General features: G+C 49.0%; 2 protein-coding genes across 4 annotated transcripts in view; one reads left to right on the top strand and one right to left on the bottom strand.

Annotated features, from left to right (window-relative positions):
- LOC114581624 (putative protein PTGES3L) overlaps positions 1-10,873 on the top strand; it is a 39,139-nt gene extending 28,266 nt beyond the window's left edge. For both annotated transcript variants that reach the window (XM_077917548.1, XM_028701979.2), the window contains 6 exons: positions 1,860-1,990; positions 3,658-3,724; positions 6,619-6,710; positions 7,563-7,617; positions 8,755-8,849; positions 10,645-10,873. In XM_077917548.1, the coding sequence (XP_077773674.1) occupies positions 1,860-1,990; positions 3,658-3,724; positions 6,619-6,710; positions 7,563-7,617; positions 8,755-8,849; positions 10,645-10,780 (576 nt within the window). In that variant the 3' untranslated portion in view covers positions 10,781-10,873. The remainder of the gene's footprint in view (positions 1-1,859; positions 1,991-3,657; positions 3,725-6,618; positions 6,711-7,562; positions 7,618-8,754; positions 8,850-10,644) is intronic.
- A 1,967-nt stretch (positions 10,874-12,840) lies between these two features.
- On the bottom strand, positions 12,841-23,962 carry LOC114582820 (glucose-6-phosphatase catalytic subunit 1-like). Of its 2 annotated transcripts, XM_077917550.1 has the most exons (6): positions 23,678-23,962; positions 21,733-21,761; positions 20,496-20,605; positions 20,301-20,406; positions 16,122-16,237; positions 12,841-13,804 (listed from the first exon to the last, which is right to left on the bottom strand). In XM_077917550.1, the coding sequence occupies exons 2-6, from the start codon at positions 21,744-21,746 to the stop codon at positions 13,296-13,298; spliced, it is 855 nt and encodes a 284-aa protein (XP_077773676.1). In that variant the 5' UTR covers positions 21,747-21,761; positions 23,678-23,962; the 3' UTR covers positions 12,841-13,295. The 2 variants fall into 2 exon arrangements, with proteins under 2 accessions (XP_077773676.1, XP_028559954.2); XM_028704121.2 differs by lacking the exon at positions 21,733-21,761.
- Positions 23,963-25,454: the final 1,492 nt, after the last annotated feature.

A 25,454-nucleotide genomic window follows, 5' to 3' on the forward strand; every position in this document is an offset into this window, starting at 1 on the left:
GGACCTAATGGTCAGGGGTCCCTTTACCTTTACTATATGATATTGAGCGACAGGATAGTCTGGCCACAGTAAGGAAATTTTGTCCATGGTATGATTATTTTCCACCTAGTCGTTTTGACACTTTGGCACCCTATTTGCAAAATTTAGCAATTCCAAAATACAGGCGCGCTTTCACTTTTGCAAGATTGACTATACTGCCTTCGGCTGTACTTGAGGGTTGATTTCAAAACATTCCACTGGAAAAATGGTTATGTCCCTGTGGAGATGACAGGATTGAGTCAGTGGTTCATGTGCTTCTGGCTTGCACTCTTTATAATAAAGATTTGAGGAGTGAGGTTACTACCCCTCCAATACTGTCCATGCCGGGTTGCTCAAACATTGCTACAGAGTCCTTTTAGTAGATCAAGATGATCAGGTGACAGCAAAAACTGCAATGTTTTTAGCAGGGGCAATTAGAATAAGATCTTTTATTTGATTATTGACGTAAACCCCCCAAAATGTATTTTGTATGGTTAAGTTTTTACCTCTATCTTCAGTACATTTTATTTTATTGCTATGGCTAGTGGCTGATGCAAATAAAGATTCTCTCTATCTATGTGATCTATACCATTGGTCTAGCTAGCTCAGTGTCCAGGATTTCAGGCAGGGATCTCTCTCCCGGCCCTACCCAGAGATACCAGGGATTGTAAATCAATTTGGACACTTTTTTTTCTAACAAGGCTTCTCTGCTGCTTGTCAGTGGTCAGCCAGAAATTTTACAAGTGATTCCTTCCTTCAGATAGTGAAGTAATTGGGAGAACCATCCTTATTTTAAATTACTTGCCTATGCTTTTCTAACAAATGTGTAGAACTATAGGAAGTTTCCTTCACTAAATCAGACCAATGTGTAAACAGTGGATTATTTTCACTGCCCAGCACAAGGCTCTGCAGGGTTTCTGGCAGAAATCTTCACCTGGAGATACCATACTTTTCGCGCTGTAGGACACACTGGACCATAAGATGCACCTTGTTTTAGAGGGGGAGAACAAGAAAAAAAATTTCTCCCCCTCTCTGCCCAGCGCCCCTTCAGCGAAGCGGCAGGAGGAGCTGCGCAGAGAGGGGGAGAATTCCCCCCCCTTGTTCTCCCCCTCTAAAACAAGGTGCCGTTCAAGGAACCCTGGAGAGCAAGAGGGGTCGGTGCACATGGACCCCTCTCGCTCTCCAGGCTTCAAGTTCCTTTCCACCTGCTCTTTGGGGCTGGCGGGGGGAAGCCCACCACCAGCCCCAAAGAGCAGGTCGGGGAGCAGTGGAAAGGCTGCTGCCATAGCCGCTCGTCACCTCTCCAGCTCTGAGAGGGTCGCGGAGCTATGGCTTCTTTAGCCCCGCACGGTCTCTCCCAGCTGGAGAGGTGGTGCGCGGCTAAAGAGGCTGCTGCAATAGCCGCGCACCACCTCTCCGGCAGGGAGAGGCTGCGCGCGGCTATGGCCTGTGGGCTTTAAGGAGCGTGTGGCTCCTGTGGGCTTTTCTACGAGGAGGGAGAAGGGACTGACTGGCCGCTTCAGTCCCTTCTCCCTCCTGAGGAAAAGCCCGCAAGAGCCGCACAGAGCTTGTGTGCGGCTTTTGGGGGCTTTTCCTGCCTGCCTCCCCCTGCATTCGCTCCATAGCACGCACACACATTTCCCCTTCATTTTTGGAGGGGGAAAAGTGAGTCCTATAGAGCGAAAAATACGGTAGATTCCAGGGTATGGATCTGGGACCTTGCAAGGCAGATGTTCTACCACTGAGCTTGGACTTTCCCCCACTTTCAATATAAGGGACAGGATAGACGCATGCAGATGTAGTATTTTACCACTCAAGACGAATGTGTTTGTCTTTTGAAGATGGTTAAGCTCTTGGGCACCGAAAAAGGGAAGAAGAACAAGACCAACTTAGTTTTCCTCACTGGGAACCGAGTGCTGAAAACTTTGGAGCGAAGCCACGCAACCGAGAAGTCCTTCACATCACTGCTTAAGCAAGTATTTGTATCCCCCTGTCCCAGGGAATGAAACAAAAGTCTCAGAAGGGTGACTGGAAACCCAGTGGCCTTCAAATTTCATTTGAACTCTCAAAAGGAAAAGCACACAAAGGTGGGGATTTTCCCTCAAGGCAAGAAATAGTGAGTTGTATAGGCAAATTGGTTGTTTATAGAAGTTGGGCCAGTTATTTCTGGTCTGATCTTAGGGCTCGGGATGAGTAGCGGAAGGGTTTCAACAGCCATACCATAAATGGATTTAAAGATAACTGTTCCCAAACAATTGTTTTAAAAGGGGATGGGACAAGTTCATGGAAGATAAGTTTTTCAGTGGCTACAAGCCACAAGGGCTGTGCTCTGCCTGCACATTCTGAAGCCAGCACTGTGTCTGAATACCAGTTGCTGGAAACCACAGGAGGAGAAAATGTTCTTATGCTTGGGCCATAATAATAATAATAATAATAATAATAATAATAATAATAATAATATTTATATGCTACCCACCTGACGGGGTTTCCCCAGCCACTCTAGGTGGCTTCCATTAGAACACATTAATCATTAAAACATTAAATGCTTTAAAACATTTAAAATCTCTAACAGCTAACAAGACCAGTGTGTTAGAATTCCTGTTTCGTGATTGCAGTCGTAGGATTGTTGTCTATCACATGACGGCCTATGTTTTGACTCCACAGAGTGGGAAGTGATAGAGACAGGATGTTTGTGTTAACTGTGTTCCGTGAAGTGGGACTATTGTCCTTTGTTCTTTCTCTTTGCTGTGTGATGCTAGAGAGAGAGGGAGCCATGTTGCAGTGCTCCATGTGTGTTTATATGTAAATAAAGTAGATTAGCCAAAATGCTGAGTTGCTGAGGAGGTCTGTCACACAGACTGCGAACACTCTGTGGATCCCTAAGTGTGCCGATGTCTGTTGGCATCGGTTGCTGCGATGTTCGGGCTGAAGAAAGCTTTTTGAAGCTCCCAAACGATTGACCAGGAGGGAGAGAACATGCCAGTCGGGCATGTGTCTCTCTCAGGGTCCTACTCGAGTGTAGGACAAGCTCCTGACACATTGGTCAGGGATGGTGGGAACTGTAGTCCCAAAACATCTGGAGGGCCAAGTTTGGGGATGCCTATTCTAAACAATTATAGGGATGCGGGTGGCGCTGTGAGTTAAACCACAGAGCCTAGGACTTGCCGATCAGAAGGTCCGCAGTTCGAATCCCCGCAACGGGGTGAGCTCCCATTGCTCGGTCCCTGCTCCTGCCAACCTAGCAGTTCGAAAGCACGTCAAAGTGCAAGTAGATAAATACGTACCGCTCTGGCGGGAAGGTAAACGGCGTTTCTGTGCGCTGCTCTGGTTTGCCAGAAGCGGCTTAGTCATGCTGGCCACATGACCCGGAAGCTGTAGGCCGGCTCCCCCGGCCAATAAAGCGAGATGAGCGCCACAACCCCAGAGTCGGTCACGACTGGACCTAATGGTCAGGGGTGCCTTTACCTTTTCTAAACAATACAGCTGTTGGTATTGGCCCTCAGGTCAGTTGTGCATCTCCACTGAGCACAAGCTGTTTCACGTCCTCCCACCTTTCCCTCCCTCATCACCAAGCTTGTACTCTTATTAGATGACGTACCAACCCTCCCTGATGGCCTCTTGTTACCCTTGCCATTTTAGGACTGGCCCCGAAGAGCACGTGGAAGCTGTAAAGAGGCTACAGAACTCTCTGAAGTTGCTTCAGAAGGTACAGTTCAGCAATGGCCACCTTCCTCCTTGAACGTTTCTGGAGCCATGGCGGGGAATCCCAGGTCCCCAAAGGTCAAAGGCGGTGTCAGGGAACTGCCATCAGCTCAGGCGAGAGGTGGAAGGGCAGCTGGGTTACAGGGAGCCTCCGAAGATCGTGGGAAGCAGCACTTCCTCAGCAGAGGAGGGAAGCCCCCACCTCTAGTGGGGAAGAGATGCAGGGCTCGGAGGATGCAAGAGAGAGCCACGACACCGTGCATGAGCAAAGCGGGGGGGGGGGGGAGGCAGGTCCCCCTTTACCCACGCCCTCCCTGCGCAGTAGCTTTACGCGCAGAGAGGGGAGGCGTCGGATGGGGGTCAAGAGATTACTCTGCTGGGGAAAGTTTAAGGACCGCCCACTCTCAGATTCTGCTAGTGACTGAGCAAGACGTGGAATTGAGGCGTTCTGCACTGTCAGTGTTTTTGCACCAATAATAAAGCCTTTGAAAAGACCAGTGGGGATCTTGCCTGTTCGCTCTCGAGCAACCCACGCCTGTAGGCATAACAGGCAGCTTTCTATCTGAACATCAGGAGTCTTCCCACGCCGCACCCAGTATCCCCAAGCTATGGCCCTTCTCTGCCCTCTCCTTCAGACAGTTTCTGCCTGGCTGGAATGTGCCCTCAAATTGTGAGAAAGCCTCTTGCTTCCTTGGAGTGGGGAGACATGGGTGGGCGTACGTCAAAACGTCTTGACGTCTTTCGTGCAGTTGAAATGCAGCCTGCCTATGGAGCCACAGCTGTTGCCCTACCCAATTTTGCTCAGCATTGGCATGTGACTTCCGGGAGGTTGGCCATGGGGACATTGTCAGACATTGGTTAGAAAAAAAAGGTTCCCTATTCCAGTGGGAGCAGAGAGAGCCGCCAACAAGCTTTTAATGGGAGATCGCTCAGTATTTTTATTATGTGTTTTCTGTTTTTTATACTGTGTGTTTTTTTTTTAAAAAAAAATATTTATTTGGCTTTTCAGATTAAAATTTTACAGTCACGTGTCCAACATACAACATAAAAACAAGATTCCAAGGAATCTCATGGACTTCCCTCCTCCCCTTTGTGGGTTCCTATTGTTAATCATTTCCTCCGGCATCTTTTGCAATAATCCAAATCTTTTATCTCTCCATTGTATCCAAAATTTACCATTAAACTACAAGCGATATTCCAACCCTACTAACGATTTAAACTGTTGACAATGGTCTTTAAGACAAGTTATAAATTTCCCCCATTATTAAAATTTTGGCCTTTCTGATTCTTCCGGTCATTTTAGCCATTTTGACATAGTCCGTCAACTTGATCTGCCATTCTTCACTGGCAGGGACTTTATCTTCTTTCCATCTCTGGCGTTTTTATGTTGGGAACTGCCCTGAGATCTACGGATGAAGAGCAGTATACTACTACTACTATTGCTACTACTACTACTACTACTACTAATAATAATAAAGTGGTACCTCCAGTTGCATGGGACGCGGGTGGTGCTGTGGGTTAAACCACAGAGCCTAGGACTTGCCAATCAGAAGGTCGGCGGTTCGAATCCCCATGATGGGGTGAGCTCCCGTTGCTCAGTCCCTGCTCATGCCAACCTAGCAGTTCAAAAGCACATCAAAGAGCAAGTAGATAAATACCGTATTTTTCGCCCTATAGGACGCACCGTCCCATAAGGCGCACCTAGGTTTTTTTGGGAGAAATAAAGGGGGGAAATTTATTTTCCCCCCCAGGCGCGGGGCTGGGGCGGGGGAAGCCTGAGCTTCCCCCGACCCCAGCCCCCAGAACAGGCAACTCTCCGCAAGCCTGGGCGGCTCGAAGCCTGGGCGGGCTGAGCTCAGTGCGCCCAGCCTTCGGCATGCAGGCAACTCTCCGCAAGCCGTGGGAGCCCGTTGCGGGCTCCCACGGCTTGCAGAGATCTGCGCGAAGCCTGGAGAGCGAGAGGGGTCGGTTTGCACCGACCCCTCTCACTCTCCAGGCTTCAGTGAAAGCCTGCATTCGCTCCATAGGACGCACACACATTTCCCCTTCATTTTTGGAGGGGAAAAAGTGTGTCCTATGGGGCGAAAAATACGGTAGGTACCCCTCCGGCGGGAAGGTAAACGGTGTTTCCGTGCGCTGCTCTGGTTCGCCAGAAACGGCTTAGTGATGCTGCCCACATGACCTGGAAGCTGTACGCCGGCTCCCTCGGCCAATAAAACGAGATGAGCGCCGCAACCCCAGAGTCGGCCACGACTAGAGCTAATGGTCAGGGGTCCCCTTTACCCTTACCTCCAGTTGCACATGGGATCTGTTCCAGAGCTCCGGTCGGATCCCAAGGAATTTGCAACCGAAGGTGCTTGCTCTGCGCATGCGGGGCGAAACCCAGAAAAATACTTCCGGGTTTGCTGCGTGCGTAACCCAAAGGATACGCAACCAGAGGTGTGCGTATCCAGAGGTACCACTGTAATGATAACAACCACATGATCATCTGTGGGTCATGCAGGCAGCAGCTGAGGTCAGACTCCAGTAAGCAGCCTGTAGGAAGTCCATAGGAAGTAAGACAGCAATTGGAACCAGGGTTCAGGAAGACTGCCAGAAATTCCTTGCCTGCTCCATCCCATCACTCTTGGTTGAGTATTGGAACAGAGGGGTGGTGGGCTGCCAGGGTGATTGCCCCAGGCACATTTTTCCGGGGGGCACCCCACCTCCCCAAGTCAGCCCTGTCCTGCTTTGTGAGGCTGGGATCTGAACAGATCCCACCTCGCAAAGTGGCTCAGGGCTGGTGTCGCTCCGGTTTTGCCAGCGGCGAGGGCCGGGCCGGCATGCGACAGGCTCTGTTCACCATGAAAACACGCTCCCACTGCTATGTCCGCTTTCCGACGTCTACTTCTCTTTCAGAGCAACTTGAACCTGCTGAGGGATTTGGCCGTCCTCACAGCTCAGAGCTTAAAAAACAACCTGGATCAGGAACCTGTTCTTGTGTTGCACAGGTGAGGGGAAAGGTCGTGTTGGGTTTGCATGGGGCGACTGTTTAAAATACCTAGAAAAAAGAGGAAAATTCCGGATGTTTTCTACTTTGCCACCTGAAAGGTACTGTTGATTTTTTAACCCCCGTTTAGAAACTGCTGTTCCCACTCACCTTACCTGTACAGTGGTACCTCGGGTTAAGTACTTAATTCGTTCCGGAGGTCCATTTTTAACCTGAAAATGTTCTTAACCTGAAGCACCACTGCTGCTGGAACACGATTTCTGCTTTCATCCTGAAACAAAGTTCTTAACCCGAGGTACTATTTCTGGGTTAGCGGAGTCTGTAACCTGAAGCGTCTGTAACCTGAAGCGTATGTAACCCGAGGTACCACTGTACAGGTTTTTGAGGCCCGTCAAAGCAAAATTGTGTGTTATATCTTTTTTTAATTTAAAAAAAAACACACACACTGTGGATCAATGCAACCCAAATGAATTATTAATACTTTTTTTTGCTTAAGCCAGTCTAGTCATTACTGGTTTCTTTCTCGCGGGGCTGGTGGACCTATTGTAGGGAAAGGTGTGGCAGAGGTGGAATTTTGCATCCTGCTTTCTCAGGTCTTGGGATGGGGAAGTCCGCTCCACTTCACCATGGGGAGGAGTTGTGGTGGGCTGCGTGGCCACCCACTCTCCTCCGGGGGTGTTGGGACGAAGTCCCGCGTTGCCCAGGGGATCCCGGCCGCGTCAGCGACCAGCCAGCCAATCAGCTGGCTGGTGGGGACGTGGCCGGGACCCATTTAAACAAAGGCGCGAGCCGGAGGGCTTCCTCTTGGCTCGCTTCCTCAATCTGGATTGTTCGCATTTTCCCTCGCTTGCAGGAAAGACGGTGATTCTGAGTTCATGAACATCATTGCGAATGAGATTGGTGCTGGGGTGAGTCTCTCTCTCTTGTTTCTCTGAGCTTTGGCACCGGATATAGTGGTGTTTAGGGGACGCGGGTGGCGCTGTGGGTAAAAGCCTCAGCGCCTAGGACTAGCAAATCAGAAGGTCGGCGGTTCGAATCCCCGCAGCGGGGTGCGCTCCCGTCGTTCGGTCCCAGCGCCTGCCAACCTAGCAGTTTGAAAGCACCCCCAGGTGCAAGTAGATAAATAGGGACCGCTTAGCAGTGGGAAGGTAAACGGCGTTTCCGTGTGCTGCGCTGGCTTGCCAGATGCAGCTTGTCATGCTGGCCACGTGACCCGGAAGTGTCTGCGGACAGCGCTGGCTCCCGGCCTATAGAGTGAGATGAGCGCACAACCCTAGAGTCTGTCAAGACTGGCCCATATGGGCAGGGGTACCTTTACCTTTACCTTTACCTTTATAGTGGTGTTTTGAGAGGTGCTGAAGGCTCCCTACTTTGAGCTGGAAAGGTTCCCACCTCCAGCGTATCGACACAAATCAGATCCAATCAGGCCTTTAAAAACTTAATTCTTGTTTCGGATCATGCAGCTGACACATCAAAAGTGAAATTAAAATTAAGACAGCTGGTTACAGAGGTAGCAGCTCACAGCGTGCAGAGTAGCTATAAAATCTAATGTGATATAAAGGAGGAGGAGATAGAATTGATTCAATGAGCACCTGCAGTTAGAAAATAGGAACAGTTTTGTTCCAACTTCTGTGGTTAAAATACCACTATTTAATGTGACGCTACCAAATACCAATTAAGAATAAAGAGATCATAGCAAAATTTAGAAAATATCACTGAATTTAAAGTCACATCCACACCATACATTTAGAGCTGATGTTTCAAAGAGTCCTGAGAACAAATAGTGTACCTACAGTTTCCAGGATTCTGACTGCCCCGGATAAGCTAAATTTGGTTTGGTTCTTGCATCCATGACTACTGCTTACACCCCGAAAGATTAGAAGGTTTATTCATTAGCTTGGTGACATTTCCATTTATGGCACGGTCTGTTTACCTGTGGACCTCCATATGTTATTCTTTATTATGACTCTCTGCATCAGATTATCATAAAGTGTGTGTGTTCTTCCTTGAATATTTTGTTGTTGTAAACAACCTTCTTCCAGCAGGAAACCCTCCTTTTCCTATCTGTGGGAGATGAAAAAGCAGCTGGGCTTTTTCTACTCGCGGGACCCCCAGAAGCTGTGGAGAAACTGGGCCCCAGGTGAGTCACTCAAGGCAGCTGGATAAATTCAGGCCTGGACTGGTGTGTGTGTTGGGGAGGGAGCATGGATGTTTATTTTGGGCGGTCAGGAAGAAAAGAATCACAGGTTTCTGGGGGTCTTTGAAAGAGAGAGAGAGACAAGCAAATTCATGTAGCAGTTGCAGGGCTGAAACAAATCAGCGAGGCTAGGACATGGCTAGGGCTGGGTGATATATCAGTATATCGTCCAAAACCAATTTGAAGTCCATATCACGATACAGTGGTGCCTCGCAAGAGGAAATTAATCCATTCCGCGAGTCTCTTCGTCTTGCGGTTTTTTCGTCTTGCGAAGCACGGCGCTTAGCGGCTTAGCGGCTATTAACGGCTTAGCGGCTTTAAGAAAAAGGAAACAAACTCGCAAGAACTCGCAAGACGTTTTGTCTTGCAAAGCAAGCCCATAGGGAAATTCGTCTTGCGGAACGACTCAAAAAACAGAAAACCCTTTCGTCTAGCGAGTTTTTCGTCTTGCGAGGCATTTGTCTTGCGGGGCATCACTGTATTGGCTTCATCATTGTTGACCTGGCAATATATCGTGAATCACACGTGTGTGTGTGTGTGTGTGTGTGTGTGTGTGTGTTTGCTATGCAAAATTCACAGTGTGGGGAAAACCATGAAGCCAGCCAATGCCTCCACATCATACATAGGCAAACTCAGCCCTCCAGATGTTTTGAGACTACAATTCCCATCATCCCCGACCACTGGTCCTGTTAGCTAGGGATGATGGGAGTTGTAGTCCCAAAACATCTGGAGGGCTGAGTTTGCCTATGCCTGCTCTACATAGATCCATTCCTATTTCAAACATTGTGCTCTTTTGGTATATCGCAGTGTTGAGCTTGTGATATAGCGCAGTGTTGAAAACCAGAGATGGCCCAGGCCTAGGCGTGGCTCTTGGAATATATTCCAGAAGTTCGTTTGACTTCCAAAAACATTCGAAAACCAAGGTGCTGCTTCCAATTGGCTGCAGGAGCTTCCTGCACTCCATCGGAAGCCGTGTCGGATGTTCGGATTCCAAAGAACGTTTGCAAACCGGAACACTCACTTCCGGGTTTGCGGCGTTTGGGAGCCAAAAAGCACGAGTACCAAGGCGTTTGGCAGCCAAGGTACGACTGTACAGTGGTACCTCGCGTTAAGAACTTAATTCGTTCCGGAGGTCCGTTCTTAACCTGAAACTGTTCTTAACCTGAAGCACCACTTTAGCTAATAGGGCCTCCCACTGCCGCCATGCTGCTGCTGCACGATTTCTGTTCTCATCCTGAAGCAAAGTTCTTAACCTGAAGCACTATTTTTGGGTTAGCAGAGTCTGTAACCTGAAGCGTCTGTAACCCGAGGTACAGTGGTGCCCCGCAAGACGAATGCCTCGCAAGACGAAAAACTCGCTAGATGAAAGGGTTTTCCGTTTTTTGAGTCGTTCCGCAAGACGAATTTCCCTATGGGCTTGCTTCGCAAGACGAAACGTCTTGCGAGTTCTTGCGAGTTTGTTTCCTTTTTCTTAAAGCCGCTAAGCCGTTAATAGCCACTAAGCCGTTAATAGCCGCTAAGCCGTTAATAGCCGCTAAGCCGCTAATAGCCGCTAAGCCGCTAATAGCCGTGCATCGCAAGACGAAAAAACCGCAAGACGAAGAGACTCGCGGAACGGATTAATTTCGTCTTGCGAGGCACCACTGTACCACTGTACTCTATGAGAGCCCATTGACCAACCAAGCAAATGTGGGGCAAGGAGAAGCTAGTCTGACCCTGTTGCTGTTCTTCCCCCAAGGGTGGCTGAATTGCTGGAAGGAAAAGGGGCTGGGAAGCGGGGCCGCTACCAGGGCAAAGCCACGCGGATGAGCCGGCGGCCAGAGGTGGAAGCGCTCCTCCGGACATTTGTCAGCGAACAGAGCACAGAGCAGTGATGGGATGGACAACGGGAGTAAATGGTGCACTGTGAATATGACAACCGTTCTTAAGGACTGTATAGTAATAAACTAAGGATTCCTCCCCCTTTAGGTTCTTGATTTCAGTGTGGCAGTGTCAACAAAAGAGATTGGTGGTCTGATTTGGCAACAGCAGTGAACTGAGAGATTTCGGGGAGCGGGGATGGTAAAAGTGAGGGATGGATAGGGAAAGCATTCCTGGAAGCCAATGCTGTCTTTCCTAGAAGGAACTTCCCCCCTTTTAATGCTGGAGCAAGACACAGAGAGTCCCTCTGAGCCCTTGCACTGATTTTTGCACGTCCCCAAATCGGTCTCGATCCCCAATCAAGCCCCGCAGGTGTTTGCTACTTCTTTTCTCTCTCTTTTTGACCACTTCAGCTGGGCCTCTGGAGGCTCCCTGCACGCTACAGCCAAGGTGCCCCAAAGGCAGATATTGCTAAATGTTTGCATCTTAAAATGTGCTTATGGAGGAGTAAGCCTCACCAAGGACTGCCCCACGGTCAGGAGGGAGTCAGATATGTTTGGGCATTAAGCACAGCTCGGTCCCTGCTCCTGCCAACCTAGCAATTTGAAAGCACGTCAAAGTGCAAGTAGATAAATAGGTACCACTCCGGTGGGAAGGTAAACGGCGTTTCCGTGTGCTGCTCTGGTTTGCCAGAAGCGGCTTAGTCATGCTGGTCACATGACCCGGAAGTTGTACGCCGGCTCCCTCGGCCAATAAAGCGAGATGAGCGCCGCAAGCCCAGAGTCGGTCACGACTGGACCTAATGGTCAGGGGTCCCTTTACCTTTACTACTGTCCGCCAGAGTTTTCTTGCTAACCTAGAAGTTGTTGAATACAGTGGGACCTCGGGTTAAGTACTTAATTCGTTCCGGAGGTCCGTTCTTAACCTGAAACTGTTCTGAACATGAGGTACCACTTTAGCTAATGGGGCCTCCCGCCACCGCTGCGCAATTTCTATTCTCATCCTGAAGCAAAGTTTTTAACCCAAGGTACTATTTCTGGGTTAGCGGAGTCTGTAACCTGAAGCGTCTGTAACCCGAGGTACCACTGTACGTGACTTTGTTTCTTGAGCAATATGACAGTGTACTGATTCATTTCCCGGAAAGTTTGCTTAGGGTTGTGGTGCTAGTAAAAAACACCCTTTAACATAAGAAAGCCACACACCCACCATTACCAGAGAGACTTGGGTCTTCTACCTATATTGTGCCAGTGGAAGGCATATTAGGAATAGTAAAGGTAAAGGTACCCCTGCCCGTACGGGCCAGTCTTGACAGACTCTAGGGTTGTGCGCTCATCTCACTCTATAGGCCGGGAGCCAGCACTGTCCGCAGACACTTCCGGGTCACGTGGCCAGCGTGACAAGCTGCATCTGGCGAGCCAGCGCAGCACACGGAAACACCGTTTACCTTCCCGCTGGTAAGCGGTCCCTATTTATCTACTTGCACCCGGTGGTGCTTTCGAACTGCTAGGTTGGCAGGCGCTGGGACCGAGCGACGGGAGCGCACCCCGCCGCGGGGATTCGAACCGCCGACCATGCGATCGGCAAGTCCTAGGCGCTGAGGTTTTACCCACAGCACCACCCGCGTCCCTTTATATTAGGAATAATCATCCACAAAACCCACAATACTCAATTGGGACAGAGGGCAAAATGCAGATATCCAAGACTGAAGTGAGACGACAAAGAGGAAAGACTGAGACTTGTGGCTGGTAGAGGAATAGAGACAAATAAGGAGAAGCATGTATACATCCAAAGTGAGAGACAGGAACAAACAAGGAGAAGGCACCTGAATGGAGATCAGAAAGAGCAATTGGTTGCAGCAAAAACTGCCATTGAATGCAGAAGATACCCCCAGCTCACTTTAAAACAGAAAGGAACTTCATCTATCTTTCTGTTCAAGTTTGGGCTCTGAAGATTTTTTTTCACAACATACATTTACACCTGTCACCTTAGGGCTGGTAGAGAACCTTGTTTGTAATCCTGGAGATCAGCTGCCAGTCTAGACGGACCAACAGTATGGTTTGATGTAAGGCCGGTTTAAGTACTTAATTCGTTTCGGAGGTCCGTTCTTAACCTGAAACTGTTCTTAACCTGAAGCACCACTTTAGCTAATGGGGCCTCCTGCTGCCGCCGTGCCGCCGGAGCACGATTTCTGTTCTCATCCTGAAGCAAAGTTCTTAACCCAAGGTATTATTTCTGGGTTAGTGGAGTCTGTAACCTGAAGTGTATGTAACCTGAAGCGTATGTAACCTGAGGTACCACTGTATCTGTCCTTGCCGCTGTTCCTGCTTGGATGTCAGAATGCTATTGATGCTAACCTGGGGGAAGCTCGTATTCATCGATGAGCAGAGGAGCTCAGTTCTATCTCCCACAAAAGAGTCGGCAACGTTCCTAGGTTTTGTAAAGCTTTAGCCCCGAGTCCCGAGGGCCCTTGCAAGAGCTGGAACAGGAGAACCACGTCCAAGGTAGCTGTGTTCCGAACTTTCTGCCCCCCTATGCGTCTTTCTTTGTCTGCCGGAAGAGCCAGGAGATGCAGTAGGGGATCAGCGCCACAGCACAGATGTGAGCGCAGGTGTTCCTGCAGAAGGAGAGGGTGTAGAACAGGAACTCCCTGTCGGTGGGCAGCTCGAAGGAATCAAACAGGTGCAGGACGGACAGGGAGCAAACGATGCAGGTGAGGCGGAAGGCCAGCTGCTGCCTTTGCTTCCCTTTGCAGCTCTGCGCGTACATTGGAGAGTTGAGGCCCAGCCCCAGCCCCAGCAGGATGCCCAGGTTGCGAAGCAGGCTGGCAAAGGGCGTCGTGTCGATATGGACCCACTCTGGCCGCTCACACCACTTGTGGGCCTTCTCCAGCGTCCACAGGAGGTCCACCCCCAGCATCTTGAGAAGCAGGTAGAAGCCCAGGGCAAAGCCAAAGAGGAAGAAAGTGGTGCCCACGTATCTCCTCAGGCTGGCGTTGTAGATGGAGCGGACGTGCTCAAAGAACACTGCCACCAGCATCCCTGAGGAGGGGGGAAACCATTCTGTTTAGTTGGAATATCCACAAACGCAACCACGCAACGCCTCTCCCTTCAGTGTTGTGGACACAGGGCTGAGTGAGAGGGTTTGGGAGTTGAACTTTAGAGAATAAGCAGTCGGCCATTTAGTGCATCAAAGCATTGGTTATCAAGTGCTATGTGCGGCCCATCTGTGTCTCCTTGAACCTGGACATGAGGTGCCCACAAGGTCCTAAAAAGGTAAAGGGACCCCTGACCATTAGGTCCAGTCGTGACCGACTCTGGGGTTGCGGCACTCATCTCGATTTATTGGCCAAGGGAGCCGGCGTACAGCTTCCGGGTCATGTGGCCAGCATGACTAAGCCGCTTCTGGCGAACCAGAGCAGCGCACGGAAACGCCGTTTACCTTCCCGCCGGAGCAATACCTATTTATCTACTTGCACTTTCGAACTGCTAGGTTGGCAGGAGCAGGGAGCTCACCCTGCCGCGGGGATTTGAACCGTCAACCTTCTGATCGGCAAGCCCTAGGCTCTGTGGTTTAACCCACAGCGCGACCCACATGAGGTGCCCACAAGGGTCCTATCTCTCCTCTATAAATCAAAAAGCAGAACTTCACTTCCTCTCATTTTACTTTTTCTCTCCTGTCCATATTCACACACACACACACACACACAAAAACACACAGCAGGGCAGCCGTACCAGTGTTAGCTGGTGCCCACTCGTACTGGTAGCCCTGAGGGCAGGAAGACCAACAGTAGCCAGAGCCAAACGGCAGACAGAGCCCTCTAATTCTAGTTTAGCCTCCAACCTCCTCCTCCTGGCTAACATTCATCATAGCTCAGTTGGTAGAGCACAAGACTCTTGATGTCAGGATTGTGGGTTCAAGCCCCACATTGGGCGAAAGATTCCTGCGTTGCAGGGGGTTCACTAGATGACCCTTGGGTCCCCTTCCAATTCTACAATTCTATGATTTCTACAACCACATCACTGAGACTAAGGAAGCTGCCCCAGCCTACACCAAGATTGCTAGTAAGGAAGAAAGGTGATGGGGTGGCGGTGGCAGCTGACTGGTGCCAGCCTGAGGTGGGTGGGGCAGTGCCCCATTCCCCAAATGGACCAGCCTCCACCAAGTCCCTTTCTTCCCAGCCACTAGCCAGGTTCCCTGACAATACACTTGAGGCCAGAGCCCACCAAGGCTGCCACATAAGCCAGAATATCGCCATACTGGATATTCCTCTTCAGAGACTCATTTTGTTGGGAGAGTTTAACCCTGCCGTAAGGCAGGATAGCCCACCTGGTGCCCCGTTTATATTGGAACATCCAACTCCATTGCACTAACAGAGGCAGCGGGTTAGGTTAGGCTTGCTTTATCGGCAATTTACTGCCAAAGTTAAAAAAACACACACAATAAAATCACATAAACGTTATAAATTTGGCACTGCCCAAATTCCCAGGAAAACAAAAATCATTTGTGTGGTGCCAAAGGAATGGCGCCAGGCAGGTGTCCCTTTATACAGCAGTGGTTCCAGATGATTCCTACAAGCAAAGCATGCCACACATATCACAGCGGAGAGCAAGGTTACAAGTCACCAACGACAAAATGTCGGGTGAATATTCAGTTTGGCCTGGGGCAAAATTATTTCCTCCTGACTCCAGTCAAGTATCAACCTGGATCCAAGGTTGCTGGTTCAATCTCTGTATGGGACAACTGCATATTCGTGCATTGCTGGGCGTTCGACTCCTTTGGGTCCCTCCCAACCCTATGATTCTGTGAGCCACAGCTGGCAATCTAGGCTGCCTCCATCCCCTCCCCAAGACAAATGTTAGCAACATGCATATCGTTTGACTCTATAATAATATAATAATAATAATAATTTATTATTTATACCCAGCCCATCCGGCTGAGTTTCCCCAGCCACTCTGGGCGGCTTCCAACAAAATATTAAAATACAATAGTCTGTTAAACATTAAAAGCTTCCCTAAACAGGGCTGCCTTCCGATGTCTTCTAAAAGTCTGGTAGTTGTTTTTCTCTTTGACACCTGGTGGGAGGGCGTTCCACAGGACGGGTGCCACTACCGAGAAGGCCCTCTGCCTGGTTCCCTGTAACTTGGCTTCTCGTAGTGAGGGAACCGCCAGAAGGCCCTCGGTGCTGGACCTCAGTGTCCGGGCAGAACGATGGGGGTGGAGACGCTCCTTCAGGTATACTGGACCGAGGCCAGTACACACACACCACCTAACCGTCTTCTGTTTCTAGTGAATAAAGGCCTTTTCACTGGTGCACAGAAATTTCGTTGTGCAGCTAAAAGCCTAGGAAAAACTCACCCGAGATCACACCTGAGATCACTTGGTGTGGGAAGTGTGCAGCGAGGAAGACTCTAGATAAGCAGACGCAGACCTGCACAGTCCAGAATCCCGCCCAGAGGAGACCACGCAGACACCTGGGAGTGAGGGGGACTTGTTCAGACCAGAGCAAAAACAGGAATTATCTTACCATGCCACCATCCAAATCAGCGGTTCTCAACCTGTGGGTTCCCAGATGTTGTTGGACTACAACTCCCATCATCCTTGAACTCTGGCCTTGCTAGCTAGGGGTGGTGGGAGTTGTAGTTCAACAACATCTGGGGACCCACAGGTTGAGAAAGGCTGATCTAACTCTTTGAGATCTAGAGCCACGCTCCCCCCTCCCTCCCTTGCTGAGGAAAACATTGCCTTGCTTGAGAAAGCCAGTTCTGTAGCCACAGCCCAATGGCAAGAGCCAGTAAATGTCAGGCTTCAGGGAATTCTGTCCCTCCCACAGTGGCAGCCAAGAAGCAACGAAAACAGGAGTTCTTACCAAGTAATTTATTCAATAGTCACAGAGAAAGACGAAGGAATGCGGTCTCCCCTAGTTAATGGCGTTGCTCCAAGTAAAGTCCCACCCCCTACGTCTCTCCTCTTCTACGTCACCCCTGCGTCGGCTAATCTGAGCTTTCTGCCTCTGAGCCTTTTTGTTCTACTACCCTCAATGCTCGTCTGGTCCCAGGAGAGGGGGGTCAGGAATGCTTTCCAAAGACACTGAGTCTGTCAGCTGTCTCTCCCCTGGTGCTGCTTCTTCCTGCTGCTCCCCCAATATTTCCCATCTTCTCCCCTCTGCAGCCTCTGAACTGTGACCTTCTGCAAACCACTGTTCTAAATCTATACTGTCCTGTTCTCAGGGAGGTTCAGGAGAAGGGGGGCAGCCCTCACCATTCCTCCTCAGTCTAGCCCCTGACAGCGAACTTGTCTCCCACAACCACTGCGGTCAAAGGCTGCACCCCACAATTTGTGTGAATTTACCATGGGATGGTTTCAAGATGATCTACTCAACAGACCCTTCATAAAGCAGGTATAGGGGACCTTATTCCTCTCTATGTTGCTGGACTACACCATTCCCTCACCATTGCCCATGCTGGCTGTGGGAGGAGGGGTACAGCAAGATGTCTCGAAACTCATCCTGCTCATAAATATTCCCAATATTCCAAAACTGGACAGAATTCCAGTAAGTTGAAATTCAAAGACACGTTGAAGCGAGATTTTGCATAGAAAGGCAATGTAGAGGCTATAAAAAAAAGAAACACCCCCCCTTTTTGCTGAGGTAATGTTTAATTGCAATTATCTTAAATGCTCACTTATCAGGGCTCTGACCAATTCACCCTGTGGCAGACTGACAGCCTTCACATCTTTCCATTTTTCTATATTATACTGCCATTAACATTATTGTTATTATTGATTAAATTTGTATATCGCCCTTAATCCGCAGATCTCAGGGCGGTTCACAGCATAAAAATACAATATAAAACACATAACATATAATATAAACAATAACAAAACAACCCCCCCTTTCCCCTACCCCCTCCCATAAACACATTTAAAATGCCATAGATTGCTCAATTGGGGATAAAGGGATGTTTTTGCCTGGCTCCTAAAGATATGTAATGAAGGCGCCAGGTGAGCCTCCCAGGGGAGAGCATTCCACAAATGGGGAGCTACCACTGAAAAGGCCCTGCTCTCGTATTGACACTCTCTAGAGCTCTCATGGAGGAGGCAACATGCACAAGGGCCTAAGATTATGATCTCAGGGTCTGGGTAGGTTCATATGGAGAGAGGCGGTCCTTGAGGTATTGTGGTCCTGAGCTGTTTAAGGCTTTATAGGTCAAAACCAGCACTTTGAATTGAAACTAATAGGCATTCAGTACAGCCAGGCCAGGATGGGTGTAATATGCTCAAACCGTGAGCAACCTGGCCGCTGAATTCTGCACCAGCTGAAGTTTCCGAACCGTCTTCAGAGGCAGCCTTACATATACAGTGGTGCCTCACAAGACGAAAATAATCCGTTCCGCGAGTCTCTTCGTCTAGCGGTTTTTTCGTCTTGCGAAGCAACCCTATTAGCGGCTAAGCGGATTAGCGCTATTAGCGGTTTAGCGGCTTAGCGGCTATTAAAGGATTAGCGGCTAAGCTGCTAAAAGGCTATTAGCGGCTTAGCGGCTTAGAAAAAGGGGGGGGGAGCGGAAAAAACACACGCAAGACTTGCAAGACGTTTTCGTCTTGCGAAGCAAACCCATAGGGAAAATCGTCTTGCAAAGCAACTCAGAAACGGAAAACCCTTTCGTCTAGCGGGTTTTCCGTCTTGTGAGGCATTCGTCTTGCGGGGCACCACTGTAACGTGTTGCAGTAATCTAACCTTGATTAGGGTTACCAGACGTCCCCGTTTCCCGGGGACAGACCCCGGATTTGGGAATAAGTCCCCGGACATATTCCATCCCTGGAATGTCCCCGGATTTCATCTAATGTCCCCAAGAAATGCAGCAGCGGTCAGGAGCTGTTCGGAAGTCCCCATATGATGGTGGTGCAGGGGCTCTAAGATGCAGCTTATGGGCTGCCACCACCTTCCCAGACCCCAGAAACTAAGCTGTGAAGGGAGGCTTCATGCTGCCTATCGGAGCAGCCTCCCAACTCCTACTTGTGTGTAAGCAGGAGCAGGAGCAGGGCAGGGATCTCTCAGGCAAGGGGAAGCCTCCCTTCCCAGCTGAGGGATCCCCGCTCCCCCCTGCTTGCACGCAAGTAAGAATGGGATTGGGGCTGCTCCGACGGGAAGGGAGGCATCGTGCTGCCCAAGCCTCACTGCCTCCGCCACTCTCAGCCCTCCTTCTCCTCCTTCCATGCCTGACCCACCGCACACTGCTTCACCACCACCGAAGAACTAACAGCTCAGGGGCTGCCCAGGTTCATGGAGAAAGGAGATAGAAGCCTCAGAGGAAGGGGAGACATGGCAGTTGAGGTCAAGGCGGCAGCCGCCCCTCTGCCACCACCACAGCATCAACATCCCGAACGTCTAGCAATTAATTAGTTAATTAGTTAATTAATTAAAGTAAGTGTCCCCAGATTCATTGGAAAAAATCTGGTAACCTTAACCTTGACGTTACAAGAGCATAGACCATAGAAGTTACGTTATCCCTGTCCAGGTGGGGCATAGCTGGGCTACCAGTCGAAGCTGATGGAAGGAACTCCAAGCCATTAAGGCCACCTGAGCTTCAAGTGACAGCAAAGGATCCAGAAGTGCCCCCAAACTGTGTACCCACTTCTTCAGAGGGAGCGTAACCCCATCAAGAGCAGGCAAGCTCCCATCCATCTGGTCTAGGGAACCTCCCATTAACAGTATTTGCACTAGATTGTCATCACACCCCGGGGGCAGCAGTTCTTGTCTCCTTGGAAGTATGGAGACAGAGAAGCAAAGTTGTCCAGAGATGCTCTCCTGTTGAGATAATACCACCTTGTCTTCCTAAAAGTAAGGTCCCAGCTGCTCTGAACCTCTGAGACCTGCATGTATACGAATACTAATACTAATACTAACACTGATGGTTCTAGTTACAGGTAGGTAGCCGTGTTGGTCTTCCATAGTGAAAACTAAACTAAACAACTAAACTAAACTAAACTAAACTAAACTAAACTAAACTAAACTAAACTAAACTAAACCAAACCAAACCAAACCAAACCAAACCAAACCAAACCAAAATAAAATAAAATAAAATAAAATAAAATAAAATAAAATAAAATAAAATAAAATCAGAAATAGACTGGAAAGAGAAGTTGCTGAATTGCAACTTATTACCAAACTTAAAACCATGGAGAGACCTGGTCTGAATAGAGACATTGGATTCTTATCTCATTATACATAATAAAGCTATTTTGAGCCATCTCACCCCTTGCTTTTTCCTGTAAGACCAATTGCAGTTGTTAACAGGTTTACCACACCTATCAGCCAATCACACATTCCCACCACCCTTCTGAGTAATACCCATCCCCACCCTCTCACTATATATAAGGGCCTGGTGACTTCTGTTTAGGTGTATCAAAAAGAAGTGTGCATGCACACGAAAGCTCATACCAATAGCAAACTTTGTTGGTCTCTAACGTGCTACTGGAAGGAATTTTTATTTTAATTTTGTTAATAGTGATGGTGCAGGTTGAGAGCAGGGGCCTCACCTGGCAGCCAAGGTCTCTTTCTGCAGCGGCAAGAGTTGCGACAGCAGGGCTGTCACCATGACATAGTAGACCCCAGAAGACCCCATGGCGTGACCAGAGGGGCTGCCTGGAGGGGAGAGACACAAGTGTAAATGAAAGGGGGAGGTCTTACAGCGACTTAAAGACAGGGAGAAGAGGGGGCAGCTTCAACCTCACCTGGGCCAGTTTCGCAGGTGATGGGAAACTGCTGGATCGCAGGGGGTGTTGCGGTGCTGTAGTAATCGGTCTCACGTACCCACCAGTAAGGTCTCTGTCCAAATAGGATCCTGTAAGGAGGGAAGATTAAGGAGTGGTGATTGGGCCCCCAGAAACCGGAAGATGTAAGAGAGGCTAGGAGGCAAGAAATAGCCACTGCCTATTCCAGTAGGACTTGCTGATCAGAAGGTCAGCGGTTCGAATCCCCGCGACGGGGTGAGCTCCCGTTGCTCGGTCCCTGCTCCTGCCCACCTAGCAGTTTGAAAGCACGTCAAAGTGCAAGCAGATAAATAGGTACCGCTCCGGCGGGAAGGTAAACAGCGTTTCCGTGCGCTGCTCTGGTTCGCCAGAAGCGGCTTCGTCATGCTGGCCACATGACCTGGAAGCTATACGCCGGCTCTCTCGGCCAATAAAGCGAGATGAGCGCCACAACCCCAGAGTCGGCCACGACTGGACCTAATGGTCCGGGGTCCCTTTACCTTTACCTTTATTCCAGTTGCCTCAGTAAATCCATCTCAGAAGAAAAACAAAAACCTAGCCTTCCATGTTTTCAGAGTAATAACAAACTTGCATCCTACTGTTAAAGGCTTCAGGAACTGGAAAAGACTGGTGTGATTATTTTGTACTCAAGACTTCTAGTTCCCTGCCACATTTCCTCTCCCTCTCTCTTCCTCTTATAGACATTCACATTTAATTAATATTGCTTTCATTTTTAAATCCTTGCTACAGTTTTTAATTCCTGATTTTATTTATTGAGATCTTTTAAATTTGAAAAAATACCTTTATTATGAGTTGCTTGTGCTTCTCTTTGTTGTCCTTAGACGGTTTTTAAAATTCTTTGAAAGCCCTTTGAATAGTATTTTAATAGAAAAGTAGTCTATCCCATGTTTAAAAACCATCAAACAAATATCAGAAATCTGAATCGCCAATCCGTGATGAAGCAATTTTCATTTAATTCTACAAAACAAAACTACATTTTGCAAAAAGAAGAAAAAGGGAGGGAGGGAGAGGAAAAAAGGAGGAAAATCAAACAAAATTATGTAAATTTGGCTACTTCTTGTTAATCACAATCCATGATTTGCTTTTTTAGGGCAAATTCTGGAAATGGAGGATTCATAGAATCACAGTGTTTGAAAATACCAAAGATAATTCAATCTCCTTCCTGACACAAAGGCAAAACTTCTCCAGAGCCACTTACAATGTCCAGACCATGCCATGGAAAAGCACCTACAGAACAAATAAATTATTCCCTATTACTCAAGCAACTGAACCAAGGAGTGCTTCCTTTCCAAAAAAGAAAAGAAAAGAAAGAAAGTTTGATTATCCCACAACTGCCCTGGCCCTTGCTGCCGGAAGGAGAAGTCAAATGCCCAGTCCAGTTTCCGACAAAGGTTTTAAAACATAAATCGAATTGGTAACTAGGCAAGGTGCAGCTTATAAGGTGCAGCAGGTACATAAGAACTCTAGATCAGGGGTCAGCAACCTTATTCAGCCATGGGCCGGTCCACCGTCCCTCAGACCTTGTGGGGGGCCGGACTATATTTTTTTTTGGGGGGGGGGGATGAATGAATTCCTATGCCCCACAAATAATCCAGTGATGCATTTTAAATAAAAGGACACATTCTACTAATGTAAAAACACGCTGATTCCCAGACCGTCCGCGGGCCAGCTTGAGAAGGCAATTGGGCCGCATCCGGCCCCCGGGCCTTAGTTTGCCTACCCCTGCTCTAGATAGATGGCTAGTAAAGGTAAAGGTAAAGGTACCCCTGCCCGTACGGGCCAGTCTTGACAGACTCTAGGGTTGTGCGCCCATCTCACTCAAGAGGCCGGGGGCCAGCGCTGTCCGGAGACACTTCCGGGTCACGTGGCCAGCGTGACATCGCTGCTCTGGCGAGCCAGAGCCGCACACAGAAACGCCGTTTACCTTCCCGCTAGTGAGCGGTCCCTATTTATCTACTTGCACCCGGGAGTGCTTTCGAACTGCTAGGTTGGCAGGCGCTGGGACCGCTGGGACCAAACAACGGGAGCGCACCCCGCCGCGGGGATTCGAACCGCCGACCTTTCGATCGGCAAGCCCTAGGCACTGAGGCTTTTACCCACAGTGCCACCCGCGTCCCAGATAGATGGCTAAACCTAAGCTAATATGTTGACATGTTGATCCAACAAGCAACATCTTCCTTTTGAATAGCAGGAAGGGCACAGCATTGGTGAAGCAAGCAGTGGGAGTCCTAGGAATGGGCAAGCAAATGGGCATGGAATGGGTTGAGTTTGCGAGGGCTGTTCACACCCATGCCAGCGTCCTTGGAGACGGAGGTTTTGTCAGAAGCAACTGAGCACCCAATTTACCCTCAGTTTCCTCCCCAGAAGCTCCTTACTAACAGGAGGAGGCACCAGAGGTGGTGAGACTTGGGGTGCCTGATGCCACAAGGGCAGAACAATCCTTTGCCAACCTCCTTGACTCCAGTTCCTCTTGATCTAGCTCTCCACACACTTGACTGCTATCCTCAACCTCAGACACTTTTCGGGATCCCAAATCTACCTCCCGCATCCGGGATTGTCCAGCTCCAACTCCCCAAGCTCCTCCCAGTCCTCTTCAGGATTCGACTATCTCCTTCATGACTCCTCACACCCAGGCTGTGGGTGGTCAGCAATGCAGGGAATTCATTCTGGAAGCACTCAAAGGCATTCTCCGGGAGAGGATTCATATGAAATGCAAAGCTGTGATTTAGCACTACAAGAATGGGCCTGGAAAGAGACCTGCCTGCTTGCTCCTGCCCCTTCCCTCTCCACACAAGCTCAGCTTAATTAGCTCCTCCTTAGTTTGGGTCAAACCATAGTTTGCCATCACATCTGAACCAGTAAACTATGGTTTGCTCTGGCCCTGAAAAACAGCATCAAAATCTGGGTTCTTTTTATAATATCAAGCTAAGCTTTGACATTATGTTCAGACCAAACCTAAATTGCTACTTTGCATAGTTCTGGAAAAAACATGTCCAGGGCGGAGCCTGAGCCCTGTCTAGGGTTAAGTCCTGTGACTACAGGGAATGGGGAGGGGAGACCCTGTGGTCTCTGTCTGGGCAGAGAGGAGAACTTGTTCCTGACCCCCAAATAGGATGATCAGGATTCTTAGACTCCGCGCTCACCACTTGAAAACCAGGTTCAACCAATCACCGATCACAGCCACCCAGATAAGTCGGATTCCCACTTCCTCCTTCAGCTGGAACCAGATGGGGAAGAAGACAAAGAAAGTAGTTTTGAGGTCAGCGACTGTGGAGACGAAGACAAACCAGTCCTGGTAGCCCATGAAGTTCTCCTGGAGGTAGCTGGTGGCCTGGACCCCTGCGCTGTGCAGAAGGTCCATGGTGCAATTTCGGCAGGGGTTATCTTCTCCCACCTTCGCTCTTGCTCGTTTCCCTAGACACTGAGCCTTTATTGTATCCGAAACCCCTGATCTTTGATCCTTAACTGCCTCCCCTCTCCAAAAAAATATTGACAGAGGCTGCAACATGAAGCAAAGTGTGTTTGTTTGCACGAGTCAGTGGCTCCTATTTTAGAGGGCATTGCTGCTGCACCACTCACTCAGAACTACTTAAATGTCATTTCCTCTCTCCTATGGAACCCAAGTTTTATTTAATAGTATTCTCAGCGTACTCACTGAATTACAATTCACAGGACTTCTGGGGGAAAGCCATGACAGTTAAATATAATAACGTCTCTTTCTGGAGAAATTAGCAAGACAGCGAGAGCTGACAAATCACCTTAACTGCCATAGAGTTTCTGTGCAGTGCATGGGTTTAAACCAGTGATGGCCAAACTCAGCCCTCCAGCTGTTTTTTTGGACTACAACTCCCATCATCCCTAGCTAACAGGACCGGTGGTCAGGGATGATGGGAATTGTAGTCCCAAAACAGCTGGAGGGTCGAGTTTGGCCATCACTGGTCTAAGCCATCAGCTACCTACAGGAGATGATGATAAGAATAATAACAATTTAAAAACCAGTCTAAGTTTGTAATGTAGGTTGGCCTGAAGGTCTCTGCTCTTCGTTGAGTCTATAAAAGGGCTTAATGGGTGGCCATTTTTGGCACAAAGGTAGACTTTGCAGGGGTTGAAATTTTCCTCGGAAGACACTTGAGAGCTTACTGTTTGTGCCTGTTTGGCTGCTTATGTGTGATCGTTGTTTTCCAACGGTGGCTTTTCATCACAACATTATCCCGGCTGCTCACCTTGACAATGTTACAAGACCAAGATTTGACACTGGGGCAAAGCTAGTTCAGAGTGAGGAGGAATAAAGTTCATTCAGAGTGAGAGTAAATAAAGATGATTCGGAGTGAGGGCGATACTTTCTCTGTCATACTTCCCTCGTTTTGGATAGGCAATGGATGGAGGGGGGTGGTGCTTGCCCTGAATCTATGTTGAGCACAAGAACAAGGAAGGAGCAAGGAGCCCTATTGCAGCAGCTGCCCAGCATCCAAACAATGAAGTAACTTCTCCACCTATAGATCCCACCTTCTCCGCCATAGCAGTCACTCATAAGAAGGGCAGAATTTTGCTGCTGTTCACAGCTCTCTCCCCTTCCAAACTGCAAAAAAGTGAGCCCCCCTTTTCAAGCAGGGAGTCCGCTTCATCTATTTACCCAGGTCTCTTTCTTTACTTATAGATGGAGAAATAAATAAATGGGACTACCAGGAGATAGGGCAGACCCTTCTGCAATGTTATGATGGGATGAAGCAGGAAGCCTTGTCAGGGAAGAGTGATATGAGGTGTGTCCCAATTTTCCCGTAGAAGGTTGGGAGGATACACTGCTTTCATTTTATGAAAAAGGAAGTGTTGAGCCATTAAAGATGTGCACAGGGCCAGCTTGGAAGCATGTGAGGTAACAAGGTGAGATATCGGAAGCCCATGGTGTGTGGGGGCATTATT

Source organism: Podarcis muralis, chromosome 13 (genome assembly GCF_964188315.1).
Source record: "Podarcis muralis chromosome 13, rPodMur119.hap1.1, whole genome shotgun sequence".
Classification (NCBI taxonomy): domain Eukaryota; kingdom Metazoa; phylum Chordata; class Lepidosauria; order Squamata; family Lacertidae; genus Podarcis; species Podarcis muralis.

Bases quoted from the DNA above. Each gene is read 5' to 3' on its own strand.
- LOC114582820 (XM_028704121.2), bottom strand. From the start codon at position 23,895: ATGGACCTTCTGCACAGCGCAGGGGTCCAGGCCACCAGCTACCTCCAG. The intron at 20,407-20,495 runs GTGAGGTTGAAG...TCTCCCCTCCAG, and splicing joins CACCTGCGAAACTGGCCCAG to GCAGCCCCTCTGGTCACGCC. The intron at 13,805-16,121 runs GTGAGTTTTTCC...CCCCCTCCTCAG, and splicing joins GATCTCAGGTGTGATCTCGG to GGATGCTGGTGGCAGTGTTC.